At 47.1% G+C, this 20,033-nt stretch overlaps 1 protein-coding gene across 1 annotated transcript in view; it reads left to right on the top strand.

Annotated features, from left to right (window-relative positions):
• LOC144676790 (uncharacterized) overlaps positions 1 to 16,199 on the top strand; it is a 28,292-nt gene extending 12,093 nt beyond the window's left edge. Inside the window, exons 6-7 of the mRNA XM_078537113.1 lie at positions 9,979 to 10,104; positions 14,978 to 16,199. Coding sequence (XP_078393239.1) covers positions 9,979 to 10,104; positions 14,978 to 15,016 — 165 coding nt within the window. The 3' untranslated portion in view covers positions 15,017 to 16,199. The remainder of the gene's footprint in view (positions 1 to 9,978; positions 10,105 to 14,977) is intronic.
• Positions 16,200 to 20,033: the final 3,834 nt, after the last annotated feature.

The following is a 20,033-nucleotide window of genomic DNA, read 5'->3' as shown; positions in this document are numbered from 1 at the left end:
AACCACAGGTTAACAGATAGATTAGCAGCGGAGAACACCTAGAAAGGGAAGAGATACTTTATATATGTAAGTTAACAAAGAACTGCTGTTGCCAGGCTAAAGACTCTTGCTGATTGGTTAAAAGCACCTGGCCTAGGAGAAGTATTCTTTGAACATCTTAGTTGCTAAAACTCTCAGAGTGAGTGTGGGGGTGCCTTATAGAAGCAGGCTGCAAGAAAAAGACTCTCCCTCTTTCCCTCTAACTGCCCCACCTTTGTGTTACATGCAGTCTAGAGTGAGTTAAACATTCCTCAGAAACATCTCATCAGGATAACCCATCTGTTTTATTTTGAAATTCTGCAAAGTTGTGATAAGTAAGAGTTATCAAGGACAGTTTCACCAACAATTCCAGATCTATTATGACTAGAATTGTTAGGTCAACAGTGTCACCATCTTTTCAAATTTGACCCTTTTTATAAGAAATGTTCCCCTACTCTAGCCTCTACGGGGGACTGTTGTTTGTTTTGAGAGTGTATGGGGTTTCAAATATCTTTCTTAAATAGGGGAAAATCATTACACTTCTAAACTACAACTTATATGTCAACCAGTTTATTAACTTGTTTTAAAAAGTAGTTTGTTTCATAATAAACCATTTTTTTTTCCCGCTTTTACTGAAAGAAGCCTAATTAGAGTCTTTTTACGCTAGGAATAACAGTGTCAAAAGTAAACAATTGGCCAGTTTTGTGGGTGAATTAAACACTTAAACTATTGTTACAACTTGTGGAGAAGTGGGGCTAGAATTGACTGCGCACTCCTCCCATCTCGGTCCACAACACTAGTTAAGATTGAAGATAAAGTGATACTTATAAACGTAAATCAAGATGAGTCCATATTTGGTGCAGGCCTGATATATTTTGAAATCGAGGTGTTGCATTGTCTGAACGGAAGGTCTTGAGGTTGTAGAGCAGTCTCTGCAGCTGTGATGGCTTTCACTGTCAAATTGCCAGAGGTTGCTTTAATATGTGAGCTTAATAGGTGGAATCAGGGTTTACAGGGAGGAGAGAAGGTGCCTTACTTCTCAGCAAAGGACTTAGTTTCATACCCTTGCACCCTCATCTCAATGAATTTCGGGCTCGGCACGATGCTGAACTCTTCTTCCGCCGCCTTCGTCTCCGTGCTCACTTCTTTGGGCAGGAGTCCTCTCCCCGTTCAACGGATCCTTTTACCCACCTCCAATATTCTCCCTCCACCTGGACCCCTCCCTCTGGATTCTTACCTTCTCTTGATCTTTTCATTGAGAACTGTCGGCGTGACATTAGTCGTCTCAATTTCTCTGCTCCTCTCACCCACTCTAACCTGTCTCTCTCTGAACTTACTGCACTCCGTTCTCTCAGGTCCAACCCCAACATTGTCATCAAACCTGCTGACAAGGGTGGTGCTGTTGTTGTCTGGCGCACTGACCTCTACCTCGCGGAGGCTGAGCGTCAACTCGCAGACACTTCCTCCTACCTCTCCCTGGACCATGACCCCACCACTGAACATCAAGCCATTGTTTCCAGGACTGTTACTGACCTCACCTCCCCTGGAGATCTTCCTTCCACAACTTCCAACCTCATAGTCGCCCAACCTCGGACGGCCCGCTTCTACCTCCTACCCAAAATCCACAAACAGGACTGTCCCTGCAGACCGATCGTGTCAGCCTGTTCCTGCCCCATGGAACTCATTTCTTGCTATCTTGACTCCATTCTCTCTCCCCTTGTCCAGTCCCTTCCCACTACATCCGTTATTCCTCTGACACCCTACATCATATCAACAATTTCCAGTTCCCTGGCCCCAGCCGCCTCCTCTTCACCATGGACGTCCAATCCCTCTACACCTCCATTCCCCACCGGGATGGTCTGAGGGCCCTTAGCTTCTTCCTTGAACAGAGGCCCGAACAATCCCCATCCACCACCACTCTCCTCCGTCTGGCTGAACTTGTTCTCACACTGAACAATTTCTCCTTAAACTCCTCCTGGGTACCCGCATGGGCCCCAGCTATGCTTGTCTCTTTATGGGGTATGTGGAACATTCCTTGTTCCAGTCCTACTCCGGCCCCCTCCCACAACTCTTTCTCCGGTACATCGATGATTACTTCGGTGCTGCTTCATTCTCTCGTCTGGACCTGGAAAAATTTATTAATTTTGCTTCCAATTTCCACCCCTCCCTCATTTTCACATGGTCCATCTCTGACACTTCCCTTCCCTTCCTTGACCTCTCTGTCTCAATTTCTGATGATAGACTGTCCACCAATATTCATTACAGGCCTACCGACTCCCACAGCTACCTCGACTACAGCTCCTCACACCCCACTTCCTGTAAGGACTCCATCCCATTCTCTCAGTTCCTTCGCCTCCGTCGCATCTGTTCTGATGATGCCACTTTCAAAAACAGTTCCTCTGACATGTCCTCCTTCTTCCTTAACCGAGGTTTTCCACCCACGGTGGTTGACAGGGCCCTCAACCGTGTCCGGCCCATCTCCCACGCATCAGCCCTTACACCTTCCTCTCCCTCCCAAAACCATGATAGGGTCCCCCTTGTCCTCACTTATCACCCCACCAGCCTCCACATTCAAAGGATCATCCTCCACCATTTCCGCCAACTCCAGCATGATGCCACCAACAAACACATCTTCCCTTCACCCCACCCTTGCGGCATTCCACAGGGATCGTTCCCTCCGGGACACCCTGGTCCACTCCTCCATCACCCCCTACACCTCAACCCCCTCCCATGGCACCTTCCCATGCAACCGCAGAAGGTGCAACACCTGCCCCTTTACTTCCCCTCTCCTCACCGTCCAAGGGCCCAAACACTCCTTTCAAGTAAAGCAGCATTTCACTTGCGCTTCCCTCAATTTAGTCTACTGCATTCGCTGCTCCCAATGCGGTTTCCTCTACATTGGAGAGACCAAACGCAGACTGGGTGACCGCTTTGCGGAACACCTTCGGCCTGTCCGCAAGCATCTCCCAGACCTCCCTGTCACTTGCCACTTCAACACTCCACCCTGCTCTCATGCCCACATGTCCGTCCTTGGCTTGCTGCAATGTTCCAGTGAAGCTCAACGCAAACTGGAGGAACAGCACCTCATCTTCCGACTAGGCACTTTACAGCCTTCCGGACTGAATATTGAGTTCAACAATTTTAGATCGTGAACTCTCTCCTCCATCCCCACCCCCTTTCCGATCCCCCTTTTTTCCAATAATTTATATAGATTTTTCTTTTCCCACCTATTTCATTATTTTTAAATGTATTTCCATCCATTGTTTTATCTCTACCTTTTAGCCTTTTTCGATCCCTTCACCCCACCCCACCCCCACTAGGGCTATCTGTACCTTGCTCGTCCTGCTTTCTACTCTTAATGTCACTTATTGGCACATTCCTTAAATAATATCACCTCCATCAACACCTCTTTGTCCTTTTGTCTATGACATCTTTTGGTTATCTCCACCTATCACTGGCCCTCTATCCAGCTCTACCTGTCCCCCCCCCTTAAACCAGCTTATATTTCACCTCTTTTCTATTTTTCCTTAGTTCTGTTGAAGAGTCACACGGACTCGAAACGTTAACTGTGTTCCTCTCCGCAGATGCTGTCAGACTTGCTGAGTTTTTCCAGGTATTTTTATTTTTGTTTTGGATTTCCAGCATCCGCAGTTTTTTGCTTTGATCTTCGTGCCTTACTTCTCGTCTGTAGGCATGGAACTTCTAGCTGCCTAGTTCACAGAATCACAGAATTGTTATGGTGTAGAAGGAGGCCATTTGGTCCATCGTGTCTGCACTGGCTCTCTGAGCATTTTAACTTTATGCGAAGTTCCTGCCTTTTCCTTTTCCCTGTTACCCTGCACATTGTTTCTATTTAAATAATCGCCCAGTGCCCTCTTGAATCTGCCTCCACCACACTTCCAGGCAATGCATTCCAAACCCTAACTATTGGCCGTGTGAAAAACTTTTTTCTCACCTCGCATTTGCTTCTTTTGCAAAACACTTTAAACCTGTGCCCCCTCTGGTTCTCGATACGTTTACGAGCGGGAACGGTTTCTCCCAGTCTGCTCTGTCCAGGTCTCTCATGATTTTGAAAACTTCTATCAATTCTCCTCTTAGCCTTCTCCTCTCCAAGGAAAACAGTCCCAACTTCTCCAATCTTTCCTCATAACTGAAGTGTCTCATCCCTGGAACCATTCTCGTAAACCTCTTCTGCACTCTCTCCAATGTGTTCACATCCTTCCAATAGTGTGGTGCCCAGAACTGTGCACAATACTTCAGCTGAGGTCTAACCAGTGTCTTATATAAGTTCATCAAAACCTCCCTGCTCTTGTACTCTATGCCCCTATTAATGAAGCCTAGAATACTGTATGCTTTAGAAACAGCTCTCTCTACCTGTCCTGCCACCTTTAATGACTCATGTACGTATACACCCAGGTCTCTCTACTGCACGGCCTTCAGAATAGTATCCTTTATTTTATATTGTCTCTGCATGTTTTTTGTACCAAAGTGTATCTTCCTCACACCTCTCCGCATTGAACTTTATCTGCCCCCTATCTCCCACTCCACCAATGTGTCTCTGTCCTTTTGAAGTTCTACACTGTCCTCCTCACAGTTTACAATTCTCCCAAGTTTTGTGTCATCCACAAACTTTGAAATTGTCCCCTGCACACCAAGATCTAGATCATTTATATATATCAGGAAAAGCAAAGGTCCCAATACTGACCCCTGGGGAACTCCACTACAAACCTTCTTCCAACCTGAAAAATACCCAGTAACCATTACTCTCTGTTTCCAATCCTTCAACCAATTTTGTATCCATGTAGCTACTGTCCCTTTTATTCCATGACCTATAACTTTCCTCACAAGTCTTTACCTTGCAGCAGACCAGTAACTGTTTCAGATGCCTTTCTCTGTCTGTCCCTGGATTGAAGCCTTTTCCAAGATGGTTTTCTGTGGGTCTGTCTTTTCCTGTCCTTTTCAATGCCTTTTGCAGGCCAGCTAAGGTGGCCGCTGTTATCATGTGACCCTGTGCAAAAACCCAAGTTATCTTTCCAAATAAGGCAAGTTGTAATTTCATTACAGCTATCTGAAGTCTCCTTACCCCCTGTAGTGATCAAAAGGGTCAAGGTTGTCCAGACCTTAGAGTGGATTATCAGTAAGTGTCTTTGTGTCTGGAGGAAAAGCCATCAGGTCAATAAGTTTCTGGTTATTGTTTTGGAACATTCACTTAAAACTCAATGGGATGTCCCCTCTCTGTCTGGCTGAGGGGGTTCAAAGCCAAACTAAAGAGAAACTCAAGTGACCCTTGGAGTCTATTTTGGAAACTCAGTCCAAGGTTTACAAAATGTGACCTTCAAAACCGTTTTTTTCTAGAATAATATCATAACTGTACACTGTGAGAGCTAGTACTCCCACAATGGGTCAAATCCATGTGATCTCATTCGATGATTTTATGTTTTAACATATATGCGTGACCAGTTCTGTTCAAATAGCAGACCAAATAACATCATACAGCGTGTTCAACAATGGAAACAGAAAAACAGGAGTCAAAAGTAAGAGGGAGAATTCTCTAGTCCAGAGTGAATAATAGAAGTTCCTCAGCCCCATTTCTTTTCCCATCAGCCCCTCACTCCCCACACAAAAAAAACTGGGCACAGCAGAATTTTGGGACAAGTAAACCTCTCTCCCGCCACTTCCAGAAAAGCTGTAATAAATAGCCAGTGATTGTGAGATTGATACTTTAGATCCTTTACACTGTTTGAAGCATGATATGTTCTGTCTTGTATTGTACTTAGATGAAGGCAGGACTATATATGAACAGCGTCAGTGCTGTTGCAACAGCCATTGGAATCATAATATATTCCATCTCACTACTCTTTACTCCAGCTCCTGAGCTTGTATTTTTTTCCGTGAGTAAAATATTCCACGATTCTCACATACAGTAGAAATTCTGCCTTATGTATGTGATCTATATCGCACAATATGCTCCCTTACAGGAAACACTTTAAGGAAATGAGTTATAGAATTTTGTTATGTTTTAAGTTGATCTTAATGGCAATTCTTGTTATTCCAAAGTACCCAGGCCCTTCAAACACTGAGACAAAATGGAATTGAAAATGAAAGATCTTGCCGCCCATTGAACTTGTTCCTTCCATGCCATGTGATTGTCCTAACATTGACACGACTGAACCCCAGACCTTGTGTATATAATTCTCCTTACAAAGAGTCGACAGCACCATTCGAGTTTCAGACACTTAGTTGGAGAAAATATCTGCTCATTCGGTACCAAATGTTGGTCAAGCAGCGTGAAAAATTACAGACAGTAATCCAGAGTCCTGCCTAAACAACACTTCGACTTTAAAATACTCATCCTTGTTTACAAATCCCTCAGCTGACACACAGCCTCCCTATCTCCGTAACCTCCTCCAGCCCCTACAACCCTCCCTATCTCCGTAAGCTCCTCCAGTAACTACAACCCTCCCTATCTCCATAACCTCTTCCAGCCCCTACAACCCTCCCTATCTCTGTAACCTCCTCCAGCCCCTACAACCCTCCCATTCTCTGTAACCTCCTCCAGCCCCTACAACCTTCCCTATCTCTGTAACCTCCTCCAGACCCTACACCCCTCCCTATCTCTGTAACCTCCTCCAGCCCCTACAACCCTCCCTATCTCTGTAACCTCCTCCAGACCCTACACCCCTCCCTATCTCTGTAACCTCCTCCAGCCCGGACATCACTCCCTATCTCTGTAACCTCCTCCAGCCCGGACATCACTCCCTATCTCTGTAACCTCCTCCAGCCCCTACAACCCTCCCTATCTCTGTAACCTCCTCCAGCCCGGACATCACTCCCTATCTCTGTAACCTCCTCCAGCCCGGACATCACTCCCTATCTCTGTAACCTCCTCCAGTGCTATAGCCCTTTCAGTTCTCTGCCCTCTTCTCCATGCCAGATTTTATTCAGTTTACCATCGGTGACGGTGCCTTCAGCTGCCTGGGCTCTTAACTTTGCAATTCCTCCCTTCTCACTACCTCACTGCCTCTCTTTTTCCCTTTAAGATACTTCCTAAAACCTAGTGTATCCTCACGTGGCTGGGTGTAAAGGTTTGTCCAAAAATTCCTTGATATTCTAAATTCTGTGAGGTTGCTGCGTTTACTATGTTAACGGTGCCATAAACACAGGATTGGTGTTGTTGAGAGAGGTGAGGTCTGGGTGTTGTCAGCGTGAATATCGAATCCCCAATAATATCACCAAAATATTACAATCCTGAGGGGAGGAGACGGCACATATTCACCCTCTGAAGGCGGACGTGAACACTGGGGGTGGACGTGGACACTGGGGGTGGACGTGGACACTGGGGGGGTGGACATGGACACTGGGGGGGGACGTGGACACTGGGGGTGGACGTGGACACTGGGGGTGGACGTGGACACTGGGGGTGGACGTGGACACTGGGGGGGTGGACATGGACACTGGGGGGGGACGTGGACACTGGGGGTGGACGTGGACACTGGGGGTGGACGTGGACACTGGGGGGGTGGACATGGACACTGGGGGGGGACGTGGACACTGGGGGGGTGGACGTGGACACTGGGGAGGGACGTGGACACTGGGGGGGTGGACGTAGACACTGGGGGGGGACGTGGACACTGGGGGTGGACGTGGACACTGGGGGTGGACGTGGACACTGGGGGGGTGGACATGGACACTGGGGGGGGACGTGGACACTGGGGGTGGACGTGGACACCGAGGGGGCGGACGTGGACACCGGGGGGGCGGATGTGGACACTGGGGGAACGGACGTGGACACTGGGGGAACGGACGTGGACACTGGGGGGGCGGACGTGGACACTGGGGGGGCGGACGTGGACACTGGGGGGACGGACGTGGACACTGGGGGGACGGACGTGGACACTGGGGGGGCGGACGTGGACACTGGGGGGACGGACGTGGACACTGGGGGGGCGGACGTGGACACTGGGGGGGCGGACGTGGACACTGGGGGGGCGGATGTGGACACTGGGGGGGCGGATGTGGACACTGGGGGGGCGACATGGACACTGGGGGGGGACGTGGACACTGGGGGGTGGCGTGGACACTGGGGGGGGGCGTGGACACTGGGGGGGGGCGTGGACACTGGGGGGGGGGCATGGACACTGCGGGGGGCATGGACACTGCGGGGGGCATGGACACTGGGGGGGTGTGGACACTGGGTGGCGACATGGACACTGGGGGGGCGTGGACACTGGGGGTGGGGGGACGTGGACACTGGGGGTGGACGTGGACACTGGGGGTGGGGGGACGTGGACACTGGGGGGGGTGTGATTGTGGACGTTGACACTGGGGGGGTGTGATTGTGGATGTGGACACTGGGGGCGATGGGGCTGCGGATGTGGACACTGGGGGTGATGGGGCTGTGGATGTGGACACTGGGGGGGGTGTGATCGTGGATGTGGACACTGGGGGCGATGGGGCTGTGGATGTGGACACTGGGGTGATAGGGCTGTGGATGTGGACACTGGGGGTGATGGGGCTGTGGATGTGGACACGGGGCGATGGGGCTGCGGATGTGGACACTGGGGGTGATGGGGCCGTGGATGTGGACACTGGGGATGATGGGGCCGTGGATGTGGACACTGGGGGTGATGGGGCTGTGGATGTGGACACAGGGGGCGATGGGGCCATGGTTGTGGACACTGGGGGTGATGGGGCTGTGGATGTGGACACTGGGGGTGATGGGGCTGTGGATGTGGACATTGGGGGTGATGGGGCTGTGGTTGTGGACACTGGGGGTGATGGGGCTGTGGATGTGGACACTGGGGGTGATGGGGCTGTGGATGTGGACATTGGGGGTGATGGGGCTGTGGATGTGGACACTGGGGGCGATGGGGCTGTGGATGTGGACACTGGGGTGATAGGGCTGTGGATGTGGACATTGGGGGTGATGGGGCTGTGGATGTGGACACTGAGGGCGATGGGGCCGTGGATGTGGACACTGGGGGTGATGGGGCTGTGGATGTGGACATTGGGGGTGATGGGGCCGTGGATGTGGACACTGGGGGTGATGGGGCCGTGGATGTGGACACTGGGGGTGATGGGGCTGTGGATGTGGACACTGGGGGCGATGGGGCTGCGGATGTGGACACTGGGGGCGATGGGGCTGCGGATGTGGACACTGGGGGCGATGGGGCTGTGGATGTGGACACTCGGGGCGATGGGGCCGTGGATGTTGACACTTGGGGGGGCGTGATCGTGGATGTGGACACTGGGGGTGATGGGGTTTTTACTAACAGGAGTACAGTGCTATTTTTCCAGAAGGAATTCTTGCTGGTTTACAGATCGAGAGGTAATGTACGTGTATTGAGGAATTGCAGGAAAATAGGGAATCCTGCAGCAGCCACACCGATAGAAATGTAAATCTTCTCCTCCCACTGGGACTGACTGCTTGTACCTTCCTGGATCTGCAGTCCCCAGTCAGACTGGTGTGTCCACACCGCTCCTATAACATCAACATCTTGTATTTAGGCAGTGCCTTTAACACAGTGAAATAGCCCAAGGCACTTCACAGGCACATGAATCAGACAGAAATTGACCCCAAGCCACATTAACAGAGTTCAGAACTGGTTCCAAAAACTCCTTCAAAGACGTGGGCTTGAAGGATCTTCATAAAGTAGAAGATAGAAAAGTGGAGAGGATTTGGGAGGGAATTGTTGTATTTCGGGCTCAGGCAGCTGTCAGTTTTCAGTGCTGGGAATTGGGGATGTATAAATCACCAGCATTGGAGGAGCGCAGCCATCTCAACGGGCTGGAGTTAGTTAAGCTGGTCTCATTTCAAAGAGCTTTTTCTATTCTACTTATTTCCAGTTTAGTGATGATTAAAAAGTTTTTATCTCCAATTAACCAGTAGAAACAGCCATTAATGTGTATTTCATTTCACAAGAGCTGAGATTGAATTAACTTTTTCCTTCTTTCCAATAGGCATCAACATTTTCTTTAACAATAGGTCTGCTGCTCTTCACCGTATTGGAGATGGCCATCGCGGTTATCGTTGCTTTTTATAACTACAGGAGCTTATATCATTTTCAGAATGCTTACACCATTCTGGTAAGAATAGTTTTTAAGAGAGAGTGGGGAGGGAGCAAGGACATAAAAGAAGTCAGACTTGTTGCTTGCAATGGGTCAGTTGGAAACAAATTGAAGGAGAAGTAATAGTTTTTAAAAATTACCACATATTGACAGCGCAGAATCAGACCATTGGGCCCATCTGGTCCCTGCTAGTGTTTCGAGCCTCTTCCTTCCCCCTCTTCATTCACTCCATCAACATATCCCTCTATTCCTTTCTCCTTCGCATGTTTACCCAGCTTCCCCTTAAATACATCGACACTATTCACCTCAACCTTTCCCGAGTTCCACATTCTCACCACCCTCTGGGTAAAGAAGTTTCTCCTAAATTCCCAATGTGATTGATTAGTGACTGTCTTATATTGATGGCCGCCTAGTTCTGGTCTTGCCCACAAGTGGAAACATCTCTACATCTAGCCTATCGATGTTCTTTCATCATCATAAAGTCCTCTATCAGGTCATCCCTCAGTCTTCTCTCCTCTAGCCTGATAATTTTTTCCTGATGGGTATAACCTCTCAGTTCTGGTATCATTTGAGTAAATCTGGTAAATGGGGAAACTGTACTCAGTTCTTTTCCGTTCCTCTCCTCCTCCTGTTGATTGCAGTCTCATCGGGTATCCTCACAAGGCTGCAACATTGAGTGTCAGGAGGTTACATATCTTCTACAGGGCATCAAGCTTAAAACCTACGCAGCTATATGGAAACAGTGAAGGGACCTCCCTGATCCTTATATAGATAAGAGACCTTTGGCCCATTGCATCATCTTTCTGTGGGAGCAAGCTAAACCTATTTGCACCATCCTGCTCTCTGCCCTCTCTCTTCCTCTGCTCCATGTCTCCTTTAAGTGTTCCACCTTTAAAAGGAGCACCAGTCTCTGCCTCTGCCTCCCTCTAGCCAAGGCTTCCATAATCCTACAACTTTCAACATAACTAAATTTCTCCCAATGTGGGAGATGTTCATCGTGCAGTGGGCAAAACCATTTGATACATCTTTAATGATTTCAACTGACAGCACGCTGATCTGAAGCTCGGGGTCTTCCCGTGTGATAGTCAAGTACCATTCCGGGTAGTGCTTTTATTTGCTAAACCATTAGGAGAGCCAATCCACTGAATTAACAGTGTTTTAGGGACATTCATTCATCGGACTGGTCATTGTCCCTCTGTAACATGCAGTGATATATATCCACATCAACAGCAACAGCAATAACGTTGTCATTTTAACAGAAATTAAACTGACCAACTAAAGCTTTTTCCATCTCAACTCATCACGCTCTCTCTCTCCTCTGAGTTCACTGCCCTCTTATCCTCCCTAAATCTCTCCCTCCATATATACTTCCCACCTCACATTCACAACCACCTGCCACCTCATGTGGTTTTGCTAGTCCCATTGTATCAATCACAGATAAGGCCATCTCTGATTCCTCACCCTGACTCACTACCCACATCGCCCACACACCCCAGTCCTACCTTTCTGTTTCAACCCAGGCAAAAAATATTCCCCAATTCACTTAACAACTGCGCTTTCAAAATCCCTACTTCAGCCCTCCCCTGATAAGTTCCCTCCAAGTCACACACCATCCTAACTTGGAACAAACTATTACCCCATTCCTTCACTGTCATTGGACCAAAAGCCTGGAACTCTCTTCCTAACAGCACTGCGGGTGTACCTACACCAGATAGACTGTTCATAAAGGTGGCTCATCACCATCCTCTCAAGGGCAATTGGAGATGGGCAACAATTTTTGGTTTTGCCAGCGAAACCCACATTGCCACAACAATTCTGCACCTACTGATTTGCTCAGCTGCACCATCACCTTCACCCTTTGATACCCTAGTCCTCAATAAAACCACTCCTCTCTCTCCCACCCTGGCTGGTACCCCTGGAATGGCCTTCATCTCTGCTCCTTTCAGTCCAGGGCATGTGTTGAACAGAAATGGTGATCTGCTGAACCACATAAAGCACCATCAGCTGCCGCTCTTGCCTGCTAAAACTGCTTACTATTCCAGGGTTGTCCCGAAAGGTAAAGATAACCCCCAACTTTTATCTAATGTAACAGAGGACAGTAGAAGAGAGGTGATGTTACTGGATTAGTAATCCATAGGCCCAGACTAATGCTCTGGGGACACAAGTTCAAATCCCACCATGACATTAACCAATAAATCCAGAATGAAAAGTTGGCCTCAGTAATGGTGACCATGAAACTACTGAGTTGTTGTAAAACCCCATCTGGTTCATGAATGCCCCTTTAGGGAAGGAAATCTGCCGTCCTTACCCTGTCTGGCCTACATGTAACTCCAGGCCCACAGCAATGTGATTGACTCTTAATTGCCCTCTGCAATGGCCCAGCGAGCCACACATACATGTCAAACTGCTACAGACAAGCTGAATAAGAACGAAAGACAGAATAGCCGGCATCGACCTAGGCACCAGAAAATTCAAAGGCCATCAGCAGCAGCAGAATTGTATTTAACCACAATTCGTGGCCTGGAATACCCTTCAATCTACCATTACCATCAAATGTGGGGATCACCCTGGGTTCAATGAAGAGTGCAAAGGAGCATCCCAGGACCAGCACCAGGCATACCTAAAAATTAGGTGAAGCCAAAACACAGGACTGCTTCCATGTCAAACAGCAGATGCCATAGAAAGAGCAAAGCAATCCCACAACCAACAGATCAGATCAAAGCTCTACAGTCCTGCCACACCAAGCTGTGAATGGTGGTGGACAATTAATTAACACAGAGGAGGAGGCTCCACAAATATCCCCATCCTTGGTGATGAAAGAGTCTAACACATCAGTGCAAAAGACAAGGCTGAAGCATTTACAATCATCTTCAACCAGAAGGACCAAGTGGATGATCCATTTTGGCCTCCTCCTGAGGTCCCCAGCATCACGGGTGCCAGTCTTCAGCCAATTCGATTCATTCCATGATATCAAGAAACGGCTGAAGGCACTGAATACGGCATAGGTTATGGTCCCTGACAATATTCCAGCAATAGTACCGAAGATGTGCTCCAGAATTAGCTGTGCGTTTAGCCAAGCTGTTCCAGTACAGCCGCTACACTGGCATCCACCCAGCAATGTGGGAGTTGCCCAGGTATGTCCTGTATACAAAAAGCAGGACAAATTCAACCTGGCCAATTACCACCCCATCTGTCTACTCTCCATCATCAGTAAAGTGATGGAAGGGCTTGTCGAAAGTGTGATCAAATGGCACTTTGCAGCAATAAGCTGCTCAGTTTGGGATATGCCAGGATCACTCAGCTCTTGACCTTATTACAACCTTGGTTCACACATGGACAAAAGAGCTGAACTCCAGAGGTGAGGGGAGAGTGACTGCCCTTGACATCAAGGCAGCCCGAGCGAAATTTAAGTTAATAGAGATTGGGGTAATTCACCATTGTTAAAATCATACCTAACACAAAGGAAGATGGTTGTGGTTGTTGGATGTCAATCATCTCAGCTCCAGGACATCACTGCAAGAGTTCCCCAGGGTAGGGTCCTAGGCCCAACCATCTTCAGCTGCTTCATCAATAATCTTCCCTCCATCATAAGGTCAGAGTGAGGATGTTCACTGATGGTTGCAGTGCTCAGTTCCATAACTCCTCAGATACTGAAGCTGTCTGTGTCCACATGCAACAAGACCTGGACAACATTTAGGCTTGAGTTCATAAGTGGCAAGTAACATTTGCACCACACAAGTACCAGAAAATGACCATCTCCAACAAGAGAGAACCAGCTCCCCTTATTCAGTTGTCCTTTTGAAAGTTACTATTGAACCTGCTTTCACTGCCCTTTCAGGTAGCGCATTCCAGATCACAAATTGCTGCATAAAAATATTTCTCCTGATCTCCCCCTTTGGATCTTTTTCCAATCATGTTAAATCTGTGTTCCCTGGTTATCGATCCTCCTGCACAGGAAACAATATACCAGTGAATCGCCTTGTGATTTTAAATGCCTCTGTTGAATCTCCTGTTAGAGTCTGTAGGAGGGGGATTTGTAAACCAAAATGACCAAGTTTACCAAACAACCCCCTAATGAAGAAATTACAAACAAAGATTTCACTTTCTGGAACTTTAGCTTGAAGACTAATCAGAATCAATATAAATTGAACATGAATGAACAGGCAAATCTCAGTCAATATAAAGAATAAATTGCACACGGAATAGCAGATACAACAAAGATTATCTCATGGAGGTAGTACCCAGTCCACCCTGCCTGTATGGTCCCAGTTTCAGGCACACAGTCCTTCCGAGCAGAATTCCAATCCCTTTCTTTCAAGGACTTAGCTGATACTCCACAGGCAGCAGCCAACTCTTTCCTCTCCTCTCTGTTCTTTGTGCTGTACAGCAGCTTCTATATTTTAACTTCCAAGCCAAGGGTCAGCAGGTCACAGGGACAGTTTTTTTTATTTTATCTAAAAATTATAATTGATCCATTTACTATTGATATAAACTCTTAAAAGTCCTTTTCAAACATTTTTTTAAAAGCCAATACAGATTTCCCAAACATTTTAAAATAATTATAAGTTTTCCCAACTGTTACTGATTCTGAGCCAAAGGCCATCAAACTCCCCTTAACCTTCTCTGCCCTGGTGCCCAGCTTCTCCAGTCTCTGAGGTCCCCCAGCCCTGGTGCCACTCCAGTAAATCTCTCGGACCCTCCTCCAGAAACAACTGATCCGATATTGCATGTTTTACACCGTTTCTCGAAGTCAAAGTTACTCCCTGCGCTGTTTTGGAAACACTTTTTAGGTGTTTCTGAGTGACCTGATCAGGCACCAGATGAATTATAATCTGTCCTTCATTAAGCAGAAAGCTCACACCTCATGATACTTTGTTCCTTCTTTTAACAGCATGACGTCATTACAAAGCACCCGTCCCATTCCAGTTGATTGTAGATTTCAGCTTAGGAACAAAGTTTGCCTGTTGGTGATCGTACGTTGGGAAATTGTACATGGTTTGTTCTGGAACAGCGGGGCAGGAGGCTCGTTTTCTGATGCATGCATCCCAAACAGACTGGCTCTACTTTCCGAATGATTCAGGATCTTTCCCGGTTCAGTATTTGTAGTTTTGTTTAGAAGCTTTTTTTGCTAAACATTTGGGGAGGTGGTTATCCACGCTCCCCCCCCCCACCACCCCACCACCCCCTGCAACTGTAAGAATTCCTACTGTGTTATATTTTCGAGATGGGGAGAGTTGGGTCAATATGTAAATCTTCAGGTTCTTGCCAATTAAACTGTGCATGAAGAAATGGCATATTGAAAAGGAAAAAGTAATCACTCCTTCCTGAGTGATGGTCGCTTCACTTGCAGAGGAGAGGCTCACTGGGGAGCCTGACCGTGGATGTTCAAGGCATTACAAAGTTTCTTGCACAGCAGTGTTTCTTGCTAAATGGTGCAGCTCCAAGGAGGAAAAAGATGAAATGAGCAAATATATTCTGAACAGTGACAATCGCAGGAAACTATGCATTTGACAAGTTTAGCACCAGCCTTTCACTGTCGCTAAGTCACCCAGCAGACTACATTTTGCGAGTTAATTTTACTGCCTATAATGGCTTTGGAGCATGAGCTTTTATCACAACAGTAACGCAGAAGGTTCTAGTATGTCACCCAGATGACCAATGGGTTATTCCATTTCACACCAGCTCCTAATTTTGTGTGCACATTTTTTTTACTGTTATAATGGTTACAATTTCAATAAATCTTGACCTGCTTGTGGAAAGTCAACCTCATGGATCTCAAATTTGACCATTTTTGAAGTGCTGCGAGATGGGCAAGGGGTCAGGAACATTTCATGCACAGTTCGTGTCAGAATGCCCTCAAATAAGCCTTGGCTGACCCCCCCCATCTGATTCATTAACACAACCATAAGAGATTTTATCGATGGTGTTAATGGCAGTGACAAGAGTTACACCAGTAGAAATTGCCGTAAGCTTATGTTGATCAAACAGCTCAATTTCACCACCAACTCACCAATGCCCATGTTTATTTAAGATATTAGAAACCATACAATGTATCTGTAAAAGGTGTACACAGTCTGGTATCTATAAAAAGCGTTCACAGTCACGTATATATGAAAGGTGTACACAGTCTGCTTTCTTTGAAAATTGCACACAGTCTGGTACCTACAAAAGGTGCTCACAGTCTGTTATCTATAAAAGGTGCTCACAGTCTGGTCTGGTATCTGTGAAAGGTGTTCACAGTCTGGTATCTATTGAAGGTGTTCGCAGTCATGTATCTGTAAATGGTGTTCACAGTCTGGTTTCTACAAAAGGTGTTTATAGTCTTGCATCTATAAAAGGTGCTCACAGTCTGGTATCTCCAAAATATGTTCACAGTCTGGTATTTTTTTATTCATTCACAAGATGTGGGCTAGGCCTGAATCTGCCTCCACAACACTTCCAGGCAATGCATTCCAAACCCTAACCACTCGCGCTGTGAAAAACTTTTTTCTCATTTGCTCCTTTTGCAAAACACTTTAGAACTGTGCTCCCTGGTTCTTGATCCATTTACAAGTGGGACTAGTTTCTCCCAATCTACTTTGTTCAGACCCCTCGTTATTTTGAAAACTTCCATTAATTCTCCTCTCAGCCTTGTCCTCTCCAAGGAAAACAATCCCAACTTCTGCAATCTTTCCCCATAACTGAAGTGTCTCATCCCTGGAACCATTCTCGTAAACCTCTTCTGCCCTCTCTCCAATGTGTTCACATCCTTCCCATAGTGTGGCACCCAGAACTGTGCACAATACTCCAGCTGAGGTCTAACTATTCTCTCCAATGTGTTCACATCCTTCCCATAGTGTGGCACCCAGAACTGTACACAATACTCCAGCTGAGATCTAACCAGTGTCTTATATAAGTTCATCAAAACCTCCCTGCTCTATGCCCCTATTAATGAAGCCTAGAATACCGTATGCTTTAGAAACAGCTCTCTCTACCTGTCCTGCCACCTTTAATGACTTATGTACGTATACACCCAAGTCTCTCTGCTCCTTTAGAATAGTATGCTTTATTTTATATTGTCTTTGCATGTTTTTTGTACCAAAGTGTATCTCCCTACACTTCTCCGCATTGAACTTCATCTGCCACCTATCCGCCCACCCCACCAATATGTCAATGTCCTTTTGAAGTTCTACATTGTGCTCACAGTTTACAATTCTCCCAAGTTTTGTATCATCCACAAACTTTGAAATTGTCCCCTGCACACCAAGATCTAGATCGTTTATATATATTAGGAGGAGCGAGGGTCCCAAGAGAGGGTGCTGGTGAGAAGTGACTGAAGCATTCTGGGAAAAGTCACCGCAGCCACCGTGACTCAGGAGGGAATCAAGGAGAAGGACTCTTGCACGCAACAGGAGGAAGAGCATCCAACAGAGGGCGCTGGTGAGAAGTGACTGAAGCATTCTGGGAGAAGTTACCGCAGCCACCGTGAGTCAGGAGGGAATCGAGGAGGACCCACTGTCAAAGGATCCAGTGGGGACAATCTCTGACCGACTTGAAAGGATATTGGAGAGGGAGGGGGAGGATCCAGTTGTTGTGGTCCACGTCGGGACAAATAACATAGGTAAGACTAGGAAAGAGGACCTGTTTGGGGATTATCAGGAACTAGGAACTAAATTAAAGAACAGGCCCTCAAGGGTTATAATCTCCGGATTACTACCCGAGCCACGTGCAAATTGGCATAGGGACGGGAGAATAAGGGAAGTAAACACGTGGCTAAAGGAGTGGTGCGGGAAAGAGGGGTTCCATTTCGTGGGGCACTGGCATCAGTATTGGAACAGGAGGGATCTGTACCGTTGGGATGGTCTCCACCTGAACCGATCTGGGACCAATGTTCTAGCGAAAAGGGTAAATAGGGTGGTCAACAGGACTTTAAACTAGAAAGTGGGAGGGGGAGGGGGAAGGGTAAAACTCCAAGAAGTATGACTAATGGGAAACAAAGCAGCAGGTTAGCATGTGGGGGGGGGGGGGTGGATTCAACTTCATGGAAAATTATGAAAAAAACTGAAGAGAAAGGAGAGTCCAGGAGAGGCTATTAAAGTCTCCAGAACACAAAATAGGACAGAGTGTTTGGAAAGGGCTAGGAATCTAACTTCAAGCACATCAGATAAAGGGACGACAATGAGAAAGGGGACGGGAAATACAGGACTGAAGGTGTTGTATCTGAATGCACGCAGTATACGAAATAAGGTAAATGAGCTTGTGGCGCAGATTGAAATTGGCAGGTATGATGTGGTGGGCATCACGGAGACATGGCTGCAAGGGGATCAGGACTGGGAGCTAAATATCCAAGGATATACATCCTATCGAAAAGACAGGCAGGTTGGCAGAGGGGGTGGGGTTGCTTTGTTAGTAAGAAATGAAATTAAATCAATAGCAAGAAATGACGTGGGGTCAGATGATGTAGAATCTGTGTGGGTAGAATTGAGGAACCGCAAAGGTAAAAAAACCATAATGGGAGTTATGTACAGGCCTCCGAACAGTAGTCAGGATGTGGGGCACAAGATACACCAGGAGATAGAAAAGGTGTGTAAGAAAGGCAAGGTTACAGTGATCATGGGGGATTTCAATATGCAGGTAGACTGGGAAAATCAGGTTGGTAGTGGATCCCAAGAAAAGGAATTTGTGGAATGTCTACGAGATGGCTTTTTGGAGCAGCTTGTGGTGGAGCCCACTAGGGAACAGGCAATTCTAGATTTAGTGATGTGTAATGAGGCAAATTTGATAAGGGAGCTTAAGGTGAAGGAACCCTTAGGAGGAAGTGACCATAATATGATAGAATTTACCCTGCAATTTGAGAGGAAAAAGCTGGGATCAGGTGTAACGGTATTACAGTTGAATAAAGGCAACTACAGAGGCATGAGGGACGAGCTGGCCAGAATTGACTGGGAGATGAGCCTAGCAGGAAAGACAGTGGAACAGCAATGGCAGGAGTTTCTGGGAGTAATTTGGGAGACACAGCAAAAATTCATCCCTAGGAAGAAGAAGCATACTAAAGGGAGGATGAGGCAACCATGGCTGACAAGGGAAGTCAGGGACAGCATAAAAGCTAAAGAGAAAGCATACAATGCGGCGAAGAGCAGTGGGAAACCAGGGGATTGGGAAGCCTCCAAAGACCAATAAAGGACAACTAAAAAAGAAATAAGGAGGGAGAAGATTAAACATGAGGGCAAACAAGCCAGTAATATAAAAGAAGATTGCAAGAGTTTTTTTAGATAAATAAAGGGTAAGAGAGAGACAAAAGTGGACATTGGGCCGCTGGAAAATGACGCTGGAGAAGTAGTAGTGGGGAACAAAGAAATAGCGGAGGAACTGAATAGGTACTTTGCGTCAGTCTTCACGGTGGAAGACACGAGTAACATCCCCAAAGTTCAAGAGAGTCGGGGGGCAGAGGTGAGTATGGTGGCCATTACCAAGGAGAAGGTGCTAGGAAAACTGAAAGGTCTGAATGTGGATAAATCACCTGGACCAGATGGATTACACCCCAGAGTTCTGAAGGAGATAGCTGAAGAGATAGTGGAGGCGTTAGTGATGATCTTTCAGGAATCACTGGAGTCAGGGAAGGTCCCAGAGGACTGGAAAATCGCTAATGTAACCCTCCTGTTTAAGAAGGGAGTGAGGCAAAAGACAGGAAATTACAGGGCGATTAGCCTGACCTCGGTCGTTGGTAAGATTTTAGAGTCCATTATTAAGGATGAGATTTCAGAATACTTGGAAGTGCATTGTAAAATTGGGCAAAGTCAGCATGGTTTCATCAAGGGGAGGTCATGCCTGACAAATCTGTTAGAATTCTTTGAGGAGGTAACGAGTCGGTTAGACAAAGGAGATCCAATGGATGTTATCTACTTGGACTTCCAGAAGGCCTTTGACAAGGTGCCACACAGGAGGCTGCTCAGTAAGATAAGAGCCCA

This window comes from Cetorhinus maximus, unplaced genomic scaffold (assembly GCF_964194155.1).
Source record: "Cetorhinus maximus unplaced genomic scaffold, sCetMax3.hap1.1 HAP1_SCAFFOLD_1916, whole genome shotgun sequence".
In the NCBI taxonomy this organism is placed as follows: Eukaryota; Metazoa; Chordata; class Chondrichthyes; order Lamniformes; family Cetorhinidae; genus Cetorhinus; species Cetorhinus maximus.
The sequence above is the reverse complement of the archived record's forward strand: the minus strand, read 5'-3'. Positions and strand labels throughout refer to the sequence as shown.